The sequence below is a fragment of the Rhineura floridana genome, chromosome 4, assembly GCF_030035675.1.
Source record: "Rhineura floridana isolate rRhiFlo1 chromosome 4, rRhiFlo1.hap2, whole genome shotgun sequence".
Taxonomy (NCBI): domain Eukaryota; kingdom Metazoa; phylum Chordata; class Lepidosauria; order Squamata; family Rhineuridae; genus Rhineura; species Rhineura floridana.
The window spans coordinates 2,828,007-2,852,939 of NC_084483.1; the positions used below are offsets into that span (position 1 = coordinate 2,828,007).

A 24,933-nucleotide genomic window follows, 5' to 3' on the forward strand; every position below is an offset into this window, starting at 1 on the left:
TCCCAACCAGTGTGCCTCCAGATGTTGTTGGACCACAATTCCCATCTTTCCTGACCATTGGCAATGCTGGCTGAGGCTGATGGGAGTTGTGGTCCAACAACATCTGGAGGCACACTGGTTGGGAAAGGCTCGACTAGGCCCTGAGGAAGCTGAGATATAGTGATTTATGGTGGGCTTTTCTCATATCTAACGTGTGTTCGTTTGGTCATCATCCTTTGTGGAAGGAGTACATCTTACAACAGCAAAGAGCTGAACAGTTATAACCTAGTGCCAAAGCGAGTAATACATCTAATGGACATGAGGCTTCAACCAGTAATCCTTTTCAGGGGTTATGGTCCACGCGATCATAGTCGCATGGTCAGGACAGGGTGGGGCATGCCTGCTGGCCCCACCCTCTCCACCACATCCCCATGGGCCCAGCCCCACCACTCCCCGCCCAATGGTGCTGAAGCAGAGAGCCTTCTGTACACACACAGGTGCCCACGGTTCTAAATTAGGCAGGCTGCCTACATGTACACAGGCTTCTGCTCAGACCTTCAGTCCCAACCTGCGGACAGCGGTGGAGTCAAGCCACTAGGATGTGACCGTGGGGGCGGGGGTAGCAAGCTCAGCCTTACAATCGTGCAAGGGGTTCAACATCTGAAGAGAGATGCATTTAGCTGTACATCATAAACTAAAATCGTAACAAAAATGTGTTCTACATCATTACTGGTAGATAAGCCAGGAACCAGAGATACCTTGTCAGTTGACAGGAATGCAACAAATGAATCTGTTCTTCACGCCAGTCTGTCCAAATCAGCCTTTGCCAACCTGATGCTCTTCAGATACTTTGGACAACAACTCCCAGCATACTGGCTGAGGTTGATGGGAGCTTTATTTATTAAATGTATATTCTACCATTCCTCCCAAAGGACCTCCGGTTGGGAGTGTTTTGTAGCCCCAAACATCTGGAGGGCACCAAGTTAGTCAAGACTCATCTGAATGGTACCCATGCCACACTCGACTGTCCAACTTTAGGGTCTTCCTAGAAAGGGTGTGAATGGGAACAGATGTTTTTTCTCCTTAAGAATATTTTGGAAGTACCGCAGAAGTATGCTCACCTGTTGCTCTTCAGGGTACATACCACCTCTGCTAAAACTGTGAAATACTTCACTACCATAAGTGGTCCCGCTGATGGGTGGCCATCTCTCCACATACTTTGCTTTGGCTTTCATCTTGTGAAACCTGTTAGAAAGCGCTGAAGGTTGTTTATCACATTTCCGAGTCCTCTGGAGAATGCCAGGAAATGCATGGCCAGCTTCCTCTATAGATATGAGCTCTTGACCCTCTATTCCTTTGGGCAAAGGCTCTTCACCTTCCACAGCTGAGGGCTGGCAAACTTTGCTAGCCAGTTCAGGGTAGCCCGTTTCTAGTTCTGAGTAATTCCACCTTCCATAGCACTTGGCCTTCATGCTCAATGAAACATCAAAAGGAGATTTTTCTACTTCCAAGGCCATCTATGAAACAGTTTTCTTTTCCTTCTGTGACCAAAATGTGAAGTCTTGTAATCTGAAATAGACAAAAGACCCACCAGAAGTTTTGAAAAAATTCCCACATATCTAACACATTGGCTGCAATCCTATCCACACTTACCTGTGAGTATGCTCTAGTGCAACTATCTTTCCACGTAAACATCCACAGGATTGCTATCTACATCTAGAATCCTATGCACATTCATTTGTAAACGTTAACATTTTTGTTAATCTGGATGAAAACAGAAACATTAAAAGTCTATGCATTTCCTAAAAGTGACCATCTATTGAACAGAAGAGAAACTTAACAGAAAAGTTAAGTGTTGTAAATAATACAATAAATATTGTATTTACTATTGTGGGCTTCCTACTGAACCCAGGAACTAACAAATAATGGCAGGCACTAGTGTATCCTATTATGTATATCCTATTATGTGTATCACCAGGATCATCTAAGGAAACCAAATGGTGATCTTGCATTCCTATTTTATGCTCTCCTGAGGCCTTGGGTGGGCCAAGTGTTCTCCATGCATAATTCTTTTCAGTCATATTCATCAGCCCTCCTGTACAGTTGGAATTTTGTTTCCTTAAATTAAGGAAGTCTGGACTATCGGGCCTCATAGTGTTCTTTTCTGAAGTTCTTTTTTAAACACCACAATGGCTCAAAACAGGGGCAGCCGAGGTGGCGATGCCCTTCAGATGTTGTGGACTCCCAAGGTGCATCATCCCTGACCAGGGCCGTTGAATGTTTGAGTGCAAAACATCTGGACTCACCCTAAGGCACACCTTAAGCTGGAGCTGCACAGCTGGAATTAGATTTTGTAAGACAGTATCTATTACAATAGGGAACAGTTCAGAAGTAACTTTTGGTGCTCATAGGAGGATTTGTAATTGATCAAGTGAGCACAATCATGTGTCAAAGTTACACCATAACATAACTGCTCATTGACAAACCCACGGGCAGGGTCCAATAGCAATCCCAGATCCTGCTCACAGAACAATTCTGCATAAGCAATTTTGGCCTAGGTTGCCCAGCTGAATGTTCACAAAGGAACCATCTTGAAGCTATCCTGCAAGTGCCAATACATCTTGTCAGAGCTAGCTTGCAGATCTCCCTCCCACTTCCTCCTAGTGGTAGCTGGAACATCCGCAGCAACATTTATTTTCCTCCTCCCATCGCCAATGTTCATTGTATTCTCACAAGACAGGAAAAGCCCTGCTTCCACTTTCTGTCAAACAGCTTCCAGCAGCAGAGACCTCTAAAGGAAAACAACATGATCCCAAGCAGAGAGACAATGGGAGCGTAACGTAGAACGACAGGAGGGAGATCTCTCTCACTCACTCACTCTCAGAGAGAGAGACACAGAGACACAGAGACACAGAGACACAGAGACACAGAGACACAGAGACACAGAGACACAGAGACACAGAGACACAGAGACACAGAGACACAGACAGACAGACAGACAGACAAAGTATTCACCTGTACAGATTTAACAGAAGCATCATGAATATGATTGACCTCATGCCAGTGAATCTTTCATTTTCAGAAAGTACTGCAACTCCTGTTTCAATGGACAAAAAAAGCTCCAAGTTGTTTCAGCCACACACCCTAGTCATCTCAAGATATTTGCATTGTTGAGTCTCCCATGACCCCAGCACTCTAACACCATACACCAAAGAAAATCATCCTATTGTTGTCTGTGAGCACACAAAGGGAGATGCGAGACAAGAGCCCCAGATTTAATCATGGATGCCTGACATATTCAGAAGTGCGAATGAAAGATTATTAAATAAATCAAGAAGTGTGGCCACAGGGCAGCTCCTCATACAAACAGTGCCTGAATGATTTCATATTTAATTCCTAGATTCCAACTTTTTTTTTTTACAACAACGTATTCAAAACTAGACCGCAAAATCAATTAATGCTAGAAGTTCCCCCTCTCAAATCAGATGGTCAGGAACATCCTCTGCAGCAATATTTCCTGATTTTTTAAAAGATGACTAGCCATGCAGATAATAACTTTAGACTAGCAAGCTACAAAGCTGATCCCCATCCCAGCAACCTGATTATGTAGCAGCCCTCAAAGGGAGCTCCCCTTCCTGTAGGACCAGGCTACTTCAAGGCCCAGGCATCAAATCTAGCCCCCAACACAGCCCAATACAAAGACACTGTTGTGCTTCTCAGAGTGAGGACACAGGCAAAGATTTTGAACTCCTACGCCCCAACATGAGAAGCAACAGAGACTCTGCCTGGATGCATCCCTTACACACCTGCTCACTCCTGTACATAAACACACACAAACAGTGTTGAGCTGTACAGTGCCTAAAGAAAGGCCTCTGCTAAATCCTCTATTGCATTTCAAACTGAGGGAGAGGGCATGAAAGAATCAGAGGGTACAGCTAATATTGCAAGCCATTCAGACTTTGTTCCATTCATCAATAGAGCTGCTGTTAATAGCAGGGCTGTGGAGTCGGAGTCGGGAGCAATTTTGGGTGGAGTCGGAGTCAGTAGAAATATACTGACTCCGACTCCTTCATAAATGGCAAATGTATATTAACTAGTAATTTACTGTAGTAAAATGGTAGCACAAGGCATTTCATCACCACCACATGAATCCAGAGCTTGGAAAAGTTACTTTTTTGAACTACAATTCCCACGAGCCCAATCCCTGGGCTCAAAAAAGTAACTTTTCCAAGCTCTGGATTCACGTGGTGGTGATGAAATGCCTTGTGCTACCATTTTACTACAGTAAATGTGTTATTACTAGTTAATATACATTTGCCATTTATGAAGGAGTCGGAGTCAAACAGTAGAAAAACAGAGGCGTCGGAGTCGAAGGTCTGGCGTACCGACTCCACAGCCCTGGTTAATAGCTGGCCAAGATCTTTTTGAGAAGTGATCCAGTCTCCTTTTCTAGCTCCCTTCATCCATGTCTACCTCTTGTTGGCGACTATACAAAGTGAGAAACTCAGGTAAAAGACTGCACTTTTCTTCTGGGGGTTGGGAGTGGAAATGCTTCTAGTTGTGGGTTTTAATGGGGACTTTTTTTACATCTTACCTGTATCTGATGTATTCCTTGTTGTTGTTGTAGTACATTTTCCATTTTCTTCCTCATTTCTGTAATTGCCTAAAACAGTGGTTCCCAAATTTGATTTCCCCTGGGCTGCCTGAAAATTGCTGAGAGTCTTGACAGACAACTTAACGATTGTTCAGCCTGCGGTAGCAATTTTATGCACTGTGCTAGATGCAGTATGGCTTTTAATTGTATGCTTATTGCTTCATTTATGTCTTATATATTTATTGTATTGTATTACAATTTGAATTCCATAGAGTTTAAACTGTAATATAAGAAATAAAAAAATCAATAAAAATACAACGTAAAATCAATATGAACATATAATGCGAACGATGTGCCTACCTACCATCTTCAACCACAAATCCACAGTCATCCCATGGACCACCTGAAGGACACTTGCGGCCCACGGTCCACAGTTCGGGAACCTCTGGCTTAAAACTGTAATTAAAAAAACCTAAAACACAGAAAATCCGGTGAAAGGTCTTCTGGGAGTTTTGCTACACATTTAAGGCCATGTTATCATGATCCACAAATTACTAGTTTCAACTTCAGTCCAACAACTAAAGTCCATGGACAGCGTTTACATTCCAAGGCAAGGAAAGCCTTGGCACAGGGAACAACAGCATGCTTCTTTTAGCACTGCCCTCACCTCGCAAGAACGTACCAGCGGCTTCAGGCTGGGTGGATCTTTATCTTGGTGTCTGAAAGGAGTCACAAGTGTTTGTTTCCTGTAGCCCAAAGATGAGGAACCGGGGTTCAGTTCGCATTGTCCCTGGGCAATGGGCTTGCTGGCTGAGGCTGGTGGCAGCTAGAGTCTAACGTAATATGGAGAGCCATAGGTTCTCCATGCCAGCTGCAGACGATAGATGAATAAGTGTCTGAAATGCATGTTAATGTGACAGGATTAAAATACAGATGGATAGAGAAATAAACATCTTGTGTAACATCAGCCCATAACCACGAGCCTCTGATCTTTTATGTAACACAGATGTGATTGTGTTAAGTTTTGTAGGATTTTAAAAACACATAGCTAAGAGTGACTGATTCTTGTACGCTAACACAACACATACACAGGCTGCTGCTCTATTTTTATTCTACGGTGTCTCAACTCGAAGGCTGTGACAGAAGCAGGCACATGATCAACATCCATGTCAAGAAACTGAGACAGTAAACAAACTAAGGTCACCGGGAGCAAAGCAGTACTACACAAAACATCAAGTGATGATGGTCCAAACTGGGGAGATCATTCTTTCCCCTAAAGAAGCACCTCCTTTGAGGCAATGCTCTGGAAGCAGGAATAAAAATATTTACACCTTGCAGAAGGCAAGTGGGCCAATATTCCCTTCTTGCCACAGTGTGAAAGTATGCAATGGAAGCATCAGAGGACCATGTCAGGACTGGGAGTGTTGGTCTGGCTGTCTTGGCATGGGAACCCATTCTGTCCATGCACACACCACATTCCCAGCAAAGAGCAAGGTCAACGAGAGAGCCTCATTTGCCCTTAGTGACATCATCATGATGATGACTAATTGGAAAGATCACATAATAGAAATGGTCCTGTCAGTGGGAAGTCCACAAAATGCACCCCTAATACATAAAGAATTTATATCTATGCTGATGGCAGCAGCTCAGACGGAGGAGGTAGCCAGACACGTGAAAGGCAGAGGAGGCCCCAGAGAAAAAGGTGGACAGACAGCGCATGGGAGATTACATGTTTGGAACACTTAACCAAGCACAGAAGGGTACTCAGTGGAATTGCTAAACACAACCATTTTGATACAGTGTGGGTCCCTTTTATGAGCTATGTGAATGAGCAAGCAAATTTTCCCCAACAGGACAAGGCTCACTATGGAGAGGTTATGCGGTGTTATCTTCAAAATAGGAATGTCCTTCAAGGGCTGAATTAGTGTAAAGCTGGTTTAAGACTTTCAACCAAATGGAACATGAGCTTTAACATTTCATTGTGCTCCAGACTACAGATGTTTGTATTGTTACAACTGGTTTGTTGCTCCTTTTTACTGTATTGTAAAAAGCCATTTAAAAAAAAATGACACTAAGATTAACATGATGGTTAATTGGTTGGATCAGCAAAAGGTAGCAGTTGTTTAAATAAGAAAACTGGTAGTGCAACAGCTGTTTCCAATAGGGACTGTGAACAGACACCGAAGAAATGCAGAAGAGGTGAGCCGAGTAGCAGCGTGCAGGAGCCTCAATAGCCCCATCAAGCACGCCTTCTTTTGTACCACAACGCTCACAAATATTTGGCACACCGCTACTTCAAACCTTATTGCTAAGTGTGTATCAACACAAGCTGCATCCCACAAACACTTCAAGGTAATGTTAACATTATTTCAGTTGTGTTTCAGGTAAAATATGTAGAGGAAGAAGAAAGTTAAGTGTTTTTTTAAAAATCCCATTTACTGGATTGGAAATGATTACATGATAAGTGGTCCCCTCAGCCTATATTCATCACTTGCACTGTGTACCATGATTTTACAGGGATCAGCACAGTCTTCGATATAAATTGTTAAAGTTAATAGTTCACTCATACCTAAGTCAGCCATTTTGTGCTGTAAGATAAAAAAATAGAAAGAGACAACTTTCGTAAAGTTTCCCTTCTAGGAGATGTCTTTTCCACCATAGGCAACTAGCTATTTGCAGACCTGAATGAACAAGATAATATTAATAAGGTTTCATGCAGGAGGAATGTTTATGTATGGAGGATCCTGTCTCAGTGCAGGAGAACAGGGTACATACAGAGCTCTCATTTTTGTTTTTGTCAAGTCCAACCACTATATCACCTTTTACTTATCTGCTAAAAATGTGCAAAATCAGATGATCATGCATCCACAGCAGGAAGATGCAACCTAAGTAAAAGCACTCTTACTGGACCAACATCTGACGGTAAGGGAATGAAAATGTTCCAGTCACATTGGAACGAACTGCCCATGCAACCCCCTCCTATAATTGCCCATAACTAAAGCTGGCACAGCATCTCAGGAGTTCTACTGCGCTCCGCTCAGAAAGGGAATGAGTAGCAATGCATGCAAGGATGATGATGCAACAAGAGCAATTAATAGGGAGGCATTACCTAACTGCAGGGACCCACAACCCAAAACCAGCTGCAATCTTGAAAACAGCACTAAAATTGTGGATCCCCATTTCCCCTTATCTGAGAAGATACTCAATAAAAGACCTGCCCTGTCCAGTCTCTTGGCTGATCCTTCTCCTGTGGGAAGAAATCAGTTCACAACCTCTGAAAATGATATATTCCCAAACCTTTACATCTGTAGGGCAGTCTGAGGTTGCAGTGTCTATTAACTTACTCCTTATTGCTACTTAACCCTTACTGCTACTTTGTGATTTTTCACTTGGTCCTAATTAGAGCACCACACTACTACTGTTTTGGGATCCCCCCCCCGATGAGCAAACATGGCTGTCTTCAATTTTCTGTCTTCCCATTTGACATTAGAGTAACTGGAAGGATCTATGTTATTTTTTTTAAATGAACTCTGTCACACAACACGAGATTAATATTTATCCCTGAACATCTAGAAGAGGAAAATCCTTGTGCGATCATATTTCCAGTACTATTAAAAGCAGAAAAAACTAGGCCTTATTCAACCAATATTGGGTTTTAATATCATTCCAGCTGTAAGAAAACAGTAGTGATGAGGTACAACACAACTGTCACATTCCACGTGGCTTCTTTTGGACGCCATCATTAGATCCACTGTGGTATAATCCCCCCGACTGCCTAATTTTGTCCTTCCCATTGTCCTGTGCTTTTCCAGGTTCCCAACGTATAGCATGTTATTTATTGGAGCAAATGAATATTTAAAACAATTTTTTTTTACCAGAGCTACTATACATTAAGCAGTTTGTTGATATCGCTAAGCAATGGGCAAGCACTGCAGTTACCAAGTGCACCACAAACCCAGCACAACAAAGCACGAAAGAAGCAAATTAATTTTACACTGCTTGCATAATCAGCACACTGTTCAGCCCAAAGAGCTGGAAAGTACCACCAGGGATCAGTAAGCTGCAATTCCCATTGGTGACAGATCAGCTCACTGTACAAATAAAGAAAAAGGTTAAGTAACTGTGAGGATTCATCACAGAAGTGACACGAGAATTAGCCCAAGATGTATGCACAAGGGGCCTTTCCAGATGGTTGTTTACTGTACAATCATTGAACAACTGTTAGTCCATCACTGTGGCATACACAGACAACCCAAAGGTAGCACTTCTGTTGAGGGGAAATTCCTATTTTCTCAGCAACGAACACGTTCTGTTAGAGCAAGTTCTGTATGGAATGTGGTTTGTGTGTAGGAGGAGAGTCTACTGGCTAGTTTCCAGGACAGCACTGTTGACAAACCAACGCACTACCTTCTCTCTAACTCCATCACACATGTTTGTTTTAAAACTGTTAAAGACAGATTGTACTTATTTTCAAGGTGTGTTACACGGTGAGTTCCAGTACCAGACATTCATGTTGCTTTTGACGCGTCCACCTTGCAAAATAAAAATAAACAAAACTTGGTAAACATTTTGTTCTGGGGTTTGTCCACACTTCTGTCCTGTACTTTTCATTAAGCTGCAACAGACTACTCCCTCCTGCCAATCATACCCCTGGAGAAAGCCCTTTTATTGTCAGCAAAGTCTCTCATACTTTTCTAAGCACAACTCAGGCAGCTTTGGGAACATACACAATACCTACTTGCCCTTGCATTTATACACACAGTACCTTTAAAGCACATTGAAAGCAAATTTTCACCTCAAAGAGTTCTGGGCACTTAAGTTTACCCCTCACAGCGCTACAATTCCCAGTAACCCTTAACAAACTACAGTGCCCAGAATTCTTTGAAGGGAAAAATGTGCTTTGAGTGTGTTTTAAAGGTACAGTGTGTACTCTCTGGTCTGCATTAACTACCACTACCACTCCAACACCCACAAATCACTAGTTCTCTTAAAAATATGAACTTTTAAACACAAGAATATTGAAGAACTATGCAGCCTGGGTCAGTATTCAACTACCATACCCTGTCAACACAAGGATTTCCACTTGCGCAACAGGACTCCCCCTTCATCTCCTTCCCTCATGAATGCCCTGTAAATGTGCTCCAGAGGCTTGGGAGAACCCCTAGAACAAATCTATGAGGCACACGGGCAGGAGGGAAGGGGTAGAATGTTCTATTGCACAAGGAGAAATCCTTGCGCTGACACAAGAGGCTTCCAAACGGTTAGAGCAGTGGTATAATGGAACCAATGACCTAGGGAAGTGGTGGGCTGTCCAACACTGGAGGCTTTCAAGAGGCAACTGGGCAACCATGTGTCGAGTATGCTTTAACTTGCACTGAACAAAGTGTGGACTCAATGGCCTTATAGGCCCCTTCCACCTCTATGATTCTATGGTTCTATGATTCTATGACTTAGCACTATGATGGATTCCACCTCAGGCAATTATAATACGGTCATAAATGAACAAGATTTAGGTATATAAGTCATTATTATGGTTTGAATGGTTTTTGCCACTCACCACAATGTCTCATGTTACAGGTACCGTGAAGATGCCGGCTTGCCATTCAAATTCAACTGCACCCAGAACAGCAGTGTCTTGACTGACAAGTGTTTCAGTGGCATAGAGCCTGTGCAATTTTAGCGCATCTTGGCTCCCGTTCACCCTTAACAGCTGAATCAGAGCGCAGGAGGAGCTGGATTTCAGTTTAGTGATTAATATACAACAAACGCTTCTGGATCAAACCAGAAGCTTCACTGAGTCCATAATCATGTTTCCCACAGTAACCAACCAGAAGCCCACCAACAGGATATGAAGGCAACCATCATCTCTCATTGCTCCTTCCCCAGCCACCTCCGAACCTGGAAGTTGCATATAGTCACTGTGACTTATCCTCCATTAATTTGTCTATACCCTTTCAAAAGCCATCCAAGCTGGTGGGCTTCACCACATCTTGTGCCAGCAAGTTCCTTAAATTGCTGATGTGTTACGAGAAGAGCTTTGTCCCAAATTTTCCGCAAATCAGTATCACTGCATGACCCAGAATTCTAGCATTTGTCACCTGGCTGCCCTGGAAAAGGCCTTTGGCATTTTCCTATACGCCATCGGAAGCTATGTCTAAAAAAATCAAGGCTCCCTACAGAGTCTTCTTAAGATTTATTATTGCTTGGCCTGTTGTGGTTATAAGACCAGTTCTGTAGGTTACACTCACTCCTATCTTTGAGCACAGCAATAGGCAACCTTAAAGAAGAGGAATGGACTAAAGAACTATGTGCATCTGTGAAAATTAGATAGTCTATCAATACTGTATTATGAATCAGCCTGTTAAAAATGTGAAGGAACACAGTTCTCTGGGCATCTACGAGTTCACATAAACACACAAATACACAGGAAGCAGGTCACGTTTCCCCTACCAACTGCTTGTGCTTGCCTGCCTCACACTTCGAACATTTTGGCTTGATTCCAATTGCTTTTATGGACATCCATTAAACACACTGCCTAGTCTAAATTTAAGCATACCTCTTAACAAATTCCAGCACTGACTTCAAAGCTCATTGCTTTGAGACAGGTCTTTTTTAACAAAGCTAGATGGATAAAAGCACCATCCGAGAGAGGAGGTCACTGTGTACGTACATACATTCACACATATGCAACTACTGCGCCGTAACAATCTCAAATACAGGAGGATGAAACACAGGCGAAAATCAAAGCGAGAGAGATAGGTTGCTTAACAGCATCCTTTTTGTTAACCTGGAAGAAGACCAACATGCTTTCTTTAAAGCGATCTCTTCTGCAATAGAGGCCAGCCTTCACTTTCACGCCGCCACAGAGACAAGAGCGTGCATGCTCGGGTTTGCCCGGACAACAGAAGCAGGAAGGTCAACAAAACAAATGCCCAGCATGGAGCGGCTACCGCCAGTTTTTCGGCTCCAAATAATGCTGCTCACGTCGGTAGGCCAGGAAGCCCTCGAGCATGCAAAAACGCATACACATAGCAACGATGGGCCCGACTCTGCCTTCCCAAACAACGGCACACAATTTCACGCGGTTGCACCGACAGCGGGAGGAGCAAATCCCAGGCCGGGGAAGCTCTTCACCCAACCTACAGAGGCAAACGGAAAGCGGGCAGGCGGGCACTTACCGGCAGGCGCTGGGCTGAAGCAGCGCTCGAGAGACCCCGCCGAGCTCCCCGCGGCAACCTCCAAAGTGGCCCTCCGCTCGTCCGCCCACTCCGCCACAAGGCCACGAGAGGGCGCTCGCGCACCGCCAGCGGGGACGCCGCTTCCGCTAATCAGCAACCGCGGGGCTTGACATGGATACGCTGAAAGCAGCTGGGATCGCGACTCTGAGCCAATCCCGAGCCGCCTCGGCTTGGTTAGCGGTGGCGGCGGCGGCTGGTTCGGAATGCTGGCCTAGGCGGGGGCTGGCGGGGCTCCTTTGCGTGGGCTCCTCACGGGAAGGAGGGGAGCGGGGCCCTGCTCAGCCAGCCCTGCCATTGCGGAGTGCAGAGGGGTGGCATTGTTAAGCCTTGCCTCTCCGGGCCGGAAGAAACTCCAAGCTGCGGAGAATGTGCAGCTGGCGCCAAAGCTATGCGGACGAGCTGTCACGCCCCACACCCGCTGCGCCGCGAGCTAAAGGGCCAGATGGCCATTAGACGCGGACAAAAGCTGGCTTTCATACTCGACAAAAGGACACGGCAAGTTGGCAGTTGCGAAAGACTGCATCTCGGCAACCTCCCGCCGCTGCCGCTACAGCAAATCTGGGGGTGTCCCGGCCAGACGGATCAAAGTTTCACCGTTTACCTCCTTCCTCCCCTCTCTTTCACGCACATGCACACACGCGGCATGAGATGGGGGCATCCCTCCACGAGCATGTGTCAAAATGCTGATTAAAATCTGCAGCTCTCACTCTACAGCTCCACATCCGCATCTCAAAGAGCACAACCCAACAACAAAGACAAGTGGCTTTTAATCCACTGAAAAATTATCTCAGCTGCCTTAAGCACACTTAACTCTGGGCCTGGGCCACTCTGAATCAAACCACTAGCAAGCCCAAATCAACATGCCCAGGATTTCCAGTTCACTGTTAAGTTGCATGGACTGGCCAGCAGGACTAGAATCACAAGTGAGACACCTAAACGCAGGGACGTACTAAAGTTACTGACAACCACCTATGGCTACTGAGATAACACAAATCGGTTCCTTCTGGATGGCCATAGGGATGCACTGCATTTCAAAATACTCATTTGGAAAGGATGCATTAAATCCTGAGTGATTGGCTGCTTATACAGCATATAATATTATGATATTATATATTATAGTAGATACAGTAGATTGGTTGCTTATACAGTAGTAGACTATGTCCTGGGAGACCAGGGTTCGAATCCCCACCCAACCATGAAGCTCCCTGGGTGACCTTGGGCCTCTCAGCCTCAGAGGGAGGCAATGGTAAACCACCTCTGAATACCACTTACCATGAAAACCCTATTCATAGGGTTGCCATAAGTCGGAATCGACTTGAAGGCAGTACCAACAACAGTAGATACAGTAGGGCCCCGCTTTTTGGCGTTCTGCTAATACAGTGGCTAAAATTAGAGTAAGGTCCCCACTCATACAGTACTTGTTCTGCTTTTACGGCATATTTCAGGCGTCGGGTGCCATTTTATTGAAGGAGTTCCGCTTTTCAGCGGGTTTCGCTTTTAGGCGCCGGTCTGGAACGTAACCCGCCATATGAGTGGGGCTCTGCTGTACGGGGAATGTAGTGAAATGGCCAAACAAAAGGGTATTGTCCATCCAAATGGCCATTGAAATGCATTTGAGTGAGGTAGGTGATGAACCCTGAATAAAAAGCATATTGACAGGTGACTTTTGAAAGAGCCTTAGGAATGCATTGAGATGAGTTGCATCCTGCTGAATACATAAATGCTGAATGATGTTGAGAGAGAGATGTTGGGAGAAATGTCAGTGTAAACCTTTGAGCAATCATGTTCACCTTGTAGTGTTTAGACAGCTTTCTTTTTTCAGTACAATCACAAGTTATATAGTGTCATTTTGATGTTAAAAGAGGTAATAAGGTCACCTACCCACATTTAACAAAGGTGGCTGTGTTCAAATAGCAAAAGACACATGCCTTGGCATCCCTTGTACATTGCAGCCATTTGATAATAAACGGCATTATTTTCTTTATGTCTATTTAATTCTATTTCTATTTCTCTTCTTTCTATTTAAGATATGCAGACAATATCATACTCTTAGCAGAAATCAGTAATGATTTGAAACAAATGCTGTTGAAAGTTAAAGACGGAAGCAGGACTTCTGGGAAGGGTGATTTAGGGACTCCGGGGAAGGGTGATTTCGCCTGTGCTGCCTCTGAGACAAGCTCTTGTCTCAGAAGAAGCTTTTTCAGCTTTAATCAGTCAGAATGTTTTTTTTTTTACTGGTTAAGATTTTCTCCCGGTCAGGGAGAAACCTGAGATTAACCACAAAGCCTGTTTTTGTTGGGGGGACTGGATTTCATTAATTTATGAGAGAAAGTTCAGCCAGCGAATGCTGGACGGACTTCCATCAAACCTCTTGCTGATTAAGCGACACGTTTATTTTATTATTTATTTATTTATTTAATTACATTTCTAGACCACCCTATAGCAGAAAGCTCTCAGGGCGGTGTACAACAAATAAAATCACAATTAAAATATGAGCAAGTGTGAAAAATATAATACAATTATAAAAACATTAAACATGATAAAAATCCGAAATAGAATTGCCATTGAGTTTATAAATTAAAATCCATATTAGGTTTAAAATTAAATTTAAAATGTTTAAAAAGCCTGGGCGAAAAGGTAGGTTTTTACCTGGCGCCGAAAAGATAACAAAGAAGGTGCCAGGCGTATCTCGTCTGGGAGGGCATTCCATAGTTCGGGGGCCACCACCGAGAAGGCCCTAGATCTAGTTGTTGATCTCCGGGCCTCTTTATGAGTTGGGGCCCGGAGAAGGGCCTTCGACGTCGAGCGTAGTGAACGGGTAGGTACATAGCGAGAGAGGCGTTCCACCAGGTATTGCGGTCCGATGCCGTTTAGGGCTTTATAGGTAAGAACCAACACTTTGAATCTGGCCCGGAAACATATCGGTAGCCAGTGCAGCTGCGCCAGGACAGGTGTTATATGGTCAAATTTCTTTGTCCCAGTGAGAACTCTGGCCACAGCATTTTGCACTAGCTGAAGTTTCCGAACCGTCTTCACAGGTAGCCCCACGTAGAGTGCATTACAGTAGTCCAATCTAGAGGTTACCATAGCATGGATAACTGAGGCGAGATTCTCTCTGTCCAGATAGGGTCGTAGTTGGGCTACCAGCCGAAGCTGGTAGAATGCATTCCGTGCCACCGAGGCTACCTGAGCCTCAAGTGACAGGAGAGGATCTAATAAGACCCCCAAACTACATACCTGCTCCTTTAGGGGGAGTGTAACCCCATCTAGGGCAGGTCGAACGTCAACCATCTGGGCAGAGGGCCCTCCCACCAACAGCATCTCAGTCTTGTTAGGATTGAGTTTCAGTTTATTAGCTCTCATCCAGCCCATTATCGCGGCCAGGCAGCGGTCTAGTACATCAACAGTCTCACCTGACGAAGATGAAAAGGAGTAGTAGAGCTGCGTATCATCAGCATATTGCTGGAAACGCACTCCAAAACTCCTGATGACCTCACCCAGCGGCTTCATATAGATATTGAAAAGCATGGGGGACAGAACTGAACCCTGCGGGACTCCATATTGGAGTACCCAGGGACTCGAGTAATGTTCCCCCAGCATCACCTTCTGGAGACGAAGCAGTGCCTCCCACTCCTAAATCCGTAAGTCGCTCCAGAAGGATACCATGGTCGATGGTATCAAACGCCGCTGAGAGATCAAGGAGAACCAACAGAGTTACACTCCCTCTGTCTTTCTCCCGACAGAGGTCATCATACAGGGCGACCAAGGCCGTTTCTGTACCAAACCCCGGCCGAAAGCCCGATTGAAATGGGTCCAGATAATCAGTTTCATCCAAGAGAGCCTGGAGTTGGCGAGCGACCACACGCTCTAGGACCTTGCCCAGGAATGGAACATTTGCTACCGGCCTATAGTTGTCCAAATTATCAGGGTCCAAGGAGGGTTTTTTTAGGAGCAGTCTCACCACCGCCTGTTTCAGGCAGGGTGGGACCACTCCCTCTCGTAAAGAGGCATTAATCACCTCCTTGGCCCAGCCGGCTGTTCCATTCCTGCTAGCTTTTATTAGCCATGAGGGGCAAGGATCCAGAGCAGAAGTGGTCGCCTGCACCTGTCCAAGCACCTTGTCCACATCCTCGAGCTGTACCAACTGAAACTCATCCAGTAAAACAGGACAAGACTGTGCTCTGGACACCTCATTAGGATCAACTGCTACAATAATGGAGTCAAGGTCCCGGCGGATGTTCATGATCTTATCACGAAAGTGTCGCGCAAACTCATTACAGCGGGCAATTGATGGTGTTATTGCGTCCTGGGGACCAGAGTGTAAAAGTCCCCGGACAACTTTATAAAGTTCCGCTGGGCGGTTAAGAGATGACTGAATAGAGACAGCAAAGTATTGCTTCTTTGCTGCTCTCACTGCCTTCACATAGAGTTTGGTAGAGACCCTCACAAGTGCATGATTACAGCCATCGGGAGTTCGCCTCCATTTGCACTCAAGCCATCTCCTTTCTTGCTTCATCACTCTTAGCTCCGGGGTAAACCAGGGAGCCAATTGAGCTCTGCAACGGAGAGGGCGCACCGGGGCAATCGTGTCAACTGCCCGGGCCATTTCTGTATTCCACAGCGTGGCCAGGGTTTCGACAGGACCGTCAATTCTATCAGCCGGAAAATTCCCTAGAGCCATCAGAAAACCCTCAGGATTCATTAGTCTCCGGGGACGGACCATCTTAATTGGTCCTCCACCCTTGCAGAGGGGAGAAGACCATGTGAGTCTAAACCTTAATAGGTGGTGATCTGACCATGACAAAGGAATAGATGTAAAATTCCTCACTCTCAGATCACCATCCCCTAATCCAGAGGCAAAAATCAAGTCCAGAGTGTGCCCCAACACATGCGTAGGGCCAGTAGCAAATTGAGACAGCCCCATGGCTGTCATGGAGGTCATGAAGTCCTGAGCTGCTCCAGATAAAGCGGCCTCAGCATAAATGTTGAGATCCCCCAATACCAAAAGTTTGGGGGAACGCAACAATAGATCCAAGACCACCTCTGTCAGCTCAGTTAGGGAGGCTGTTGGGCAGCAGGGTGGACGGTACACCAACAGTATTCCCAGTCTGTCTCGCTGACCCAACGTTATGTGTAGACACTCTAGACCATTAGCCACCTGGATAGGGTGCCTAACAAGAGGGATGGAACTTCTATAGACCACAGCGATTCCCCCTCCCCGACCCTCGGATCTACCCAGATGCTGAACCGAATACCCAGGGGGGCACAACTGGGAGAGATTAATACCTCCCAGATCCCTCACCCAGGTCTCGGTAATACATGCCAGATCGGCCGCCTCATCCACAATTAGGTCATGGATGAGGGAGGTTTTATTATTTACTGATCTGGCATTGAAAAGCAGCAACTGGAGATCCGAGGGTTGGCTGATAGAACTACCAGCAATCCTGTGGGTGTGGGGAGGACCGGAACACGTCACAGCCACCAGTTGTCTGGGGCGAGTTCCCCTTAACTGGCATGTCCTACTCACAGCGCCATACCTCCCATTACCTGTCACTACACTAATAGGGGCCCCCTTTGGTCCTCCCTCCCACAACACTGTCCTCTCGCCCAGGCACATAATAAAAATAAAATAAATAATAAAACTCATGGCATATACACACAATCACACACTCACTCATACAACCCACTCATACAACCCACTCATACATTCAGACAGCACAGCAGCATCCGAGGGGCTTCAGCAACCAGCAGTCCGTAGTAGCTGATGTAATGGGGCCCAAAAGCGATGGACAGCAGGCACTGGATCTCCCAAGCCCCCTCAGCCAGCCGGCTTATATATCCCCTCCAGAGAAGGGACAGGTGGAACAGTATCAGGCACAGCTGGCTGAGTACCTGGAGCCTGGTCCTGCAAGGTGCCCACGTGCAGAGCAGGAGCCCAAGAAGGAGAGAGCAGAGATGTTGGCCAAGCAGCAGCAGCAGCAGCAGAGCAGGCAGATGGCTCTCCCTCCCTGGGCGGTGATGGTCCTCTTCCCTTGCAGGCACTGGATCTCCCAAGCCCCCTCAGCCAGCCGGCTTATATATCCCCTCCAGAGAAGGGACAGGTGGAACAGTATCAGGCACAGCTGGCTGAGTACCTGGAGCCTGGTCCTGCGAGGTGCCCACGTGCAGAGCAGGAGCCCAAGAAGGAGAGAGCAGAGATGTTAGCCAAGCAGGAGCAGCAGCAGCAAAGCAGGCAGATGGCTCTCCCTCCCTGGGCGGTGATGGTCCTCTTCCCTTGCAGGCACTGGATCTCCCAAGCCCCTCAGCCAGCCGGCTTATATATCCCCTCCAGAGAAGGGACAGGTGGAACAGTATCAGGCACAGCTGGCTGAGTACCTGGAGCCTGGTCCTGCGAGGTGCCCACGTGCAGAGCAGGAGCCCAAGAAGGAGAGAGCAGAGATGTTGGCCAAGCAGCAGCAGCAAAGCAGGCAGATGGCTCTCCCTCCCTGGGCGGTGATGGTCCTCCTCCCTTGCAGGCACTGGATCTCCCAAGCCCCCTCAGCCAGCCGGCTTATATATCCCCTCCACAGAAGGGACAGGTGGAACAGTATCAGGCACAGCTGGCTGAGTACCTGGAGCCTGGTCCTGCAAGGTGCCCACGTGCAGAGCAGGAGCCCAAGAAGGAGAGAGCAGAGATGTTGGCCAAGCAGCAGCAGCAGCAGCAGCAGAGCAGGCAGATGGCTCTCCCTCCCTGGGCGGTGATGGTCCTCTTCCCTTGCAGGCACTGGATCTCCCAAGCCCCCTCAGCCAGCCGGCTTATATATCCCCTCCAGAGAAGGGACAGGTGGAACAGTATCAGGCATAGCTGGCTGAGTACCTGGAGCCTGGTCCTGCAAGGTGCCCACGTGCAGAGCAGGAGCCCAACAAGGAGAGAGCAGAGATGTTGACCAAGCAGCAGCAGCAGCAGCAGCAGCAGCAGCAGCAGCAGCAGCAGCAGCAGCAGCAGCAGCAGCAGCAGCAGCAGCAGCAGCAGCAGCAGCAGCAGCAGCAGCAGCAGCAGCAGCAGCAGCAGCAGCAGCAGCAGCAGCAGCAGCAGCAGCAGCAGCAGCAGCAGCAGCAGCAGCAGCAGCAGCAAAGCAGGCAGATGGCTCTCCCTCCCTGGGCAGTGATGGTCCTCTTCCCTTGCAGGCACTGGATCTCCCAAGCCCCCTCAGCCAGCCGGCTTATATATCCCCTCCAGAGAAGGGACAGGTGGAACAGTATCAGGCACAGCTGGCTGAGTACCTGGAGCCTGGTCCTGCAAGGTGCCCACGTGCAGAGCAGGAGCCCAAGAAGGAGAGAGCAGAGATGTTAGCCAAGCAGGAGCAGCAGCAGCAAAGCAGGCAGATGGCTCTCCCTCCCTGGGCGGTGATGGTCCTCCTCCCTTGCAGGCACTTTTCTTCAAAGAAAAATGAACTAACAGGCAAGCATCCTTCTTTCCATTTTTTTTTTACTTGGTTTAAATTGTTGCACCAAAAAGAGATTTGTCAATGAATCAGCTATAAAGAAATGGGTGAGTTAAAAATTTTCTCTTTCACTCACGAAACTAAGGAGGAAAGAAATCGAAAAAAGCTTATCTTTGTTTTTATTGCAAAAAGCAGGCCTGGAAGTGCATTCTAAAGATATTAACGGAAGAGGGATTTTTATTTCAAGGAGGGAAAAAAATAAACAAATTTGATTTATGAACTTTGGAGTATTATGTCTGGAACTATTTTTTTTTTTTTTTGGTCTATTTCATTTTGACGAATCTGCTTACTCACGACGCCACTAACTGTTTGAAGCTGGGAACTAAACTTGTTTTGTTTTCATGAATTTATAAGAGATAAGGCAGGCTGTATTGATGTCTGCAAGCCTGAAACATTAACCCAATTGTGGCTGAAATAATTTTTTGTTTTTGTGGTTTTAAGAATGACAACCAGGAAAGTGACTGAGACCATGGAAGAAATTATGTTTCAGAAAATAATGAGTGAGATTGATATAATGAAACAAACCCTGAGACAGGGCAGACAGGAGATGAAAATTGAACTTAGCAAAATGATGCAGGAGTTTAAAAAAACAGGGGATTCTGTGAAAGAGGATTTTGATGGGATTAGAGATGAGAAAAGAAAAATTAAAGGGAAGATACAAGCCATGGAGACTGGAACAAATGAGGAATTGGAAAAAGATCTGGAGTTTACGGATGTTAGAAATAAAGTTTACTGTTTGGAATTCAACGTTGTCTCTGAAGAAACTAATGAAGATATTAGTGATAAAGTTATCAACGTCTTGGATAATTTTCTTGACTGGAATGATGTGATGGAGCTTGACATAGAAAAAATCTATGGAATTAATTACAAATATGTGACAATGGAAACACTCTTTAGAGATGAGCCAGTGCATTTTGTAAAAAAGAAGAGCAGAGAAGTGACTTTACAACAATATTTCAGCAACATAGTCAGAATTGATGGCAAGGACATATTTGTGAAGGGGGAAATTCCCATCAGACTCTTGTTATATGACTATGGCTATGACAGCAAGATCATCATGGGATACTGATAATGGATGAATGGATACTGAAACCACTGGATTTAACAGGACTATTGAAGATGGAAGATGGAATTAATATTGATAATGGAAGAATGGATATGGAAATTATTGGACCTAATAGATTTGACGAGATGGATTAATCGATATGTTTATTTGGATTATGGCTATGACAACAGATAATGGAAGAATGGCTACTGAAATTACTGGACTTAACAGGATTATTGAAGATGGAAGATGGAATTAATATAGATAATGGAGGAATGGCTATTGAAATTATTGGACCTAACAGATTTGAATCAGATGGATTAAGCGACATGTTTATTTGGAGAAAAATTGAAAGATATATCTCTCAAGGAATTGAAATCTCTTTTGGACTTTTTGTGGAAAGAATAAAGTAATGTTTATGAGATTTGATAATTAAGATAACTACTGGAGGAAAGTGATTTTGTAATATAATTTTAGAGACAGGATTGTTATATATTGTAGACCTATGGTTGATCTGCGACAAATCGGAAGTCAACATTTTATTTTTTTTGTTTGTATAACTTTTTTTGTTTTGTGTTGTTTTTTGTTTTTGAAAATTTGAATAAAAATTAATAATAAAAAAAGAAAGTTAAAGACGGAAGCACAAAAGCAGGGCTACAGCTGAACATCAAGAAGACGAAAGTAATGACAACAGAAGATTTATGTAACTTTAAAGATGACAATGAGGACACTGAGCTTGTCAAGGATTATCAGTACCTCGACACAGTCATAAACCAAAATGTTTGTGAGTGTCCTTTCTTTCGTACTATATAAACCAGTGGTTCTTCACCTTTTTTGGGTCATGGATCCCTTTGAGAATCTGTTGAAAGCTCTGGACCCCCATAAATAAACACCATTTTATTGCACTGGAAAAAAAATTTTGTGTGTACCCAGTTAACGGACCCTCTGAAATCCGTCCATGGACCACAGGTTAAGAATCCCTGATATAAACAATCTTTCTGCATGATTTACACTCTGCGTCCTTTCTAGGTGACCATGCTTCCTGAAAAACCCAGTGACATCCTCCACTGGGTTTTCCTAAATATAGGAAGGAGGGGATATTGCCTACTGTGCACCTGACAGCTGTTCATTGTTCTTTTTCAGTGCAGTCTTTTTATACTTTTAAGGAAAGTGCAGAAATAAGTTTTTAAAGGCAAAAGGAAAGACTTCCCTTAAAAACAAAATCAGTGAGTATGCAGATTTCACACACTTGGTAGCCACCCTCCCTAGCTTTCTGTACTGTCTATGACAGAGAAAAATGGAAGACTCTTTTCAGGGGAAGATAACCTTTGAGAAATTGTTGCACAGGTTTCAGCACAGAACTACTTTGTGGGAGAGTTGTAGGGCAGGATCAGTGAATGGGGGAAAACCTTTCATATCCCCTCCTGGCCACCAACTGTCTACATTCAAAATGTCACCTTCTCCTGCACTTGTGTTAATCCGGAAACCAATTTACCACAGTAACATTTAGTTTTGTTCTTAGGGAAAGTAAAATCACACTTTCTCTCTCTAACCACAAGGTGGAAATCTTACTCCAGTCTTTTCAGCTGGACAACTGATCTTAAAGAATAAATCCAGGGTGCTTCCTGGCTGTTGCTATTTTCCAGTGGGATATTCAATCACATTCTGGCAAAGCTTGCAGCATTAAAGCTCATTTGGCACTCTTGCATAACTAACCACTTCCCCTCAAAATCAGACTTTTTGCATAAAGGGGAAATGCAGTTGAAAGCATGAAATAAAAATGGCTTGACACAATGTCATATAGCTTCCCCACACACAAATCATGCTCAATAAACAAGTAAAGTAGAAGTGAACCTATGCTGGCCTTTTGTATGTAAAGGGAGGGCCAAGTTATCTGAACAGAAAAATTGCCTGATCCTTTGCTGCTGCTGCCCTTCCTCTCAGTAGGACTATGGTGGCAGAGCACAGCCATTGTGGCTGGTAGTCATGAGACAGCCTTATCTCCAGGCATGGGAGGAAAAAATGGTGCTTAGCTGAAAGAGGGAGAAGGGTTATCACTGGTGGTAAACTGGGAAAACAAAATGTTTCTCTTCACATCCTTCCCTCCCCAAAACCTACTGTAAGCCCCTCCCCTGAAATTCACAGCTTGCAGATAAGGTAGGAAAGTTATGGAATATTGTGATTCATCTCTATTTGGGGGGGGGACAGGAGAGAGAAGGGAATTTATTCATTTAACAAAAATTATATACTGCTTACTAGAACAAAAGACCTCTACGCAGTTTACAATAGACAGTCTAAAATAATAATTAAATTTCCAATAAAAACATTAAAAACAAGTTACATAAAAATTAAAATATAAAGTACCATCAGTAATTTAAAAACAAATGTATGCTTGCTAAACTCATGTGTTAAAATTACATGCCTGGGTAGGCTTGCTGGAACAAAAAGGTTTCTAGCAGATTCCAAAGACAATACAAGTGAAGGAACCTGGCTAATATCAATAAGCAGAAAGTTCCCAAGTGCAGATGCACCCATGCTAAGGGATCAATTGCTTGCAAGCGCAGAATGAACATTATTGTAAAAGTGTCAGTTCCGCATATCTAAGTGGATACATATGGGTGAGGCAATTCTTCAAGTAAACTTGTCCCAAGCTGCTGAGGGCTTTATACACCAACAGCAACACCTTTAATTTGGCATGGTAACAAATCAGCAGCCAGTGCAGATCTCCAAGCAAGGGTGTTATATGCTGACAGGGCCTCACTCCATTCTCAGATGTTCACATGGAGCTGGAAATTCTTGGAACCAAATCTCGTGGTGATAGCAGTGCCCAGCTCTCCGTTATTTAGAGCCACCAACATGTTGTTGCCCTTCTGATGTCTCACACAAAAGAAGAAAATGGCTCTTTCTAAAAATGGCACCAGCACCTCTTGGTGTTACATGATTCACACTGCAACATGCACCATCTTAGAAAAGGCATTCCCCAGCACAGCCTTTGCCAACCTGGTGACCTCCAAAGATTTTATTCAACAAATAGAAAGCCCCAGGTTTGCTATACATGCCAATGCACAATTGAGTCCTATTCATTTCAATGAGTCCTACTCCCAGTAAGTGGATGTCAGATTGCAGCCTCAATGAAGACATCCAACCCATTAATCAACAAACATTGCAGCCCTAGTTATGTCATATTGTAGCCTGGTGTAAATTGGAAGTATTCCCCCAAATGTGAAGTAGTTTCTGGTTTACAGCAGCATTGGGGGACTGACCTGAGGAATGGATTTGGTGATCACCATGCTGGCCCTCAAAGAGAACATTCAGCACTAATCTGGTTCCATTATATGTTGCTGCATACCTTCTTCATTTTTTCTTCTACTCCTGAGATTTGCTTCCTCTTGGACATTAAGATAAATCTTAGCAATGTGTTCCTTCCACTGTAAAGCTTCTTTTAAAAACGAAAAGCAAAAGCTCTAATCTTAAAGGGCATCTGCCTGTTAAGCAAAAAGTACTGCTCAAAGAGCAAAATGGTACTATAAATCCTTGTCAGAGTACGTTTGCAGTGCAGCCTCGATAAAATAAACTGGGAGGAAGAGGATAAGCAGAATGTAGAGAATAAAGTAGCTTTGTCTATTTACTAAGAACTAAAATGTTCTTACGGTTCTTTCACAATGACACAAAACATACGGGATTTTGAAAGACAAAGGCAGTCTTTTCAAGTATTTCCATCATTACAAAAGAATGTTGCTTTTGATCAGAGATTGGCACCCCGTGAGTTTGACCTGGCAGTAACACCATGTCATCTAGTCCAAAAATGTTAAGCACGCGTGGTAAAACAGTTTGTTCAGTTTCACCTTTTTTTTTTCCTATGAGTGAAAATGTTTTCAAGTTGTAGGGAAAAGATGTATCTCACACTTCACTGGGTCATCTCTCTTGGATTTTGTATAAAAATATTATGTACGTTTATACATTTTTATGCAATACTGTGCCTACACATTCGCCACAATTCTGAAGCCCACGCTGCTATTTAGTTAAATTACATTTATTTATTTATTTTGTTCAATTTTTATACCGCCCAAAGCCTGAAGGCTCTCTGGTCGGTGCACAGCATAAAATTATTACAACTATAAAATACAATAAAATCACAATAAAAACATCAAAACATACATTTCAAACAGTAAATTACATCTGGCTCTGGAAGTGCTGGCTGGGAAACAGTCTGGAGGATCTCAACAGTACACCCGAGACCACCTCCGTCAGCTCAGCTAGGGAGTCTGTTGGGCAGCGGGGTGGGGGGTACACCAACAGAATCCCCAGTCTGTCCTGCTGACCCAACACAAGGTGCAAACACTCCAGACCAGTAGTCACATGGACAGGGTGCTTGCAGAGGGAGATGGAGCTCCTATAGACCACAGCAACCCCCCTCCCCGACCCTCAGGTCTATCCTGATGCTGAACCAGGTACCCTGGCGGACATAGCTGGGAGAGACTGACTCCTCCCTGCTCACCCACCCAGGTCTCGGTTATACATGCCAGATCGGCTGCCTCATCCACAATTAAACCATGAATGAGGGAGATCTTATTATGCACCGATCTGGCATTT

General features: G+C 44.7%; 1 protein-coding gene across 5 annotated transcripts in view; it reads right to left on the reverse strand.

Annotated features, from left to right (window-relative positions):
- The window catches only part of CEP68 (centrosomal protein 68), a 28,464-nt gene extending 16,306 nt beyond the window's left edge, over positions 1 to 12,158 (reverse strand). Inside the window, exons 1-6 of one of the 5 annotated variants that reach the window (XM_061622237.1) lie at positions 11,752 to 12,158; positions 5,241 to 5,469; positions 4,938 to 5,045; positions 4,574 to 4,853; positions 2,995 to 3,076; positions 1,101 to 1,548 (exon numbers count right to left, since the gene is read on the reverse strand). In XM_061622237.1, coding sequence (XP_061478221.1) covers positions 1,101 to 1,496 — 396 coding nt within the window. In that variant the 5' untranslated portion in view covers positions 1,497 to 1,548; positions 2,995 to 3,076; positions 4,574 to 4,853; ... (1 more) ...; positions 5,241 to 5,469; positions 11,752 to 12,158. Of the gene's footprint in view, positions 1 to 1,100; positions 1,549 to 2,994; positions 3,077 to 4,573; positions 4,854 to 4,937; positions 5,470 to 11,751 lie in introns of all 5 variants that reach the window. The other 4 variants (XM_061622236.1, XM_061622239.1, XM_061622235.1 and 1 more) reach the window with 4 other exon arrangements.
- Between the last annotated feature and the right edge of the window lie 12,775 nt (positions 12,159 to 24,933).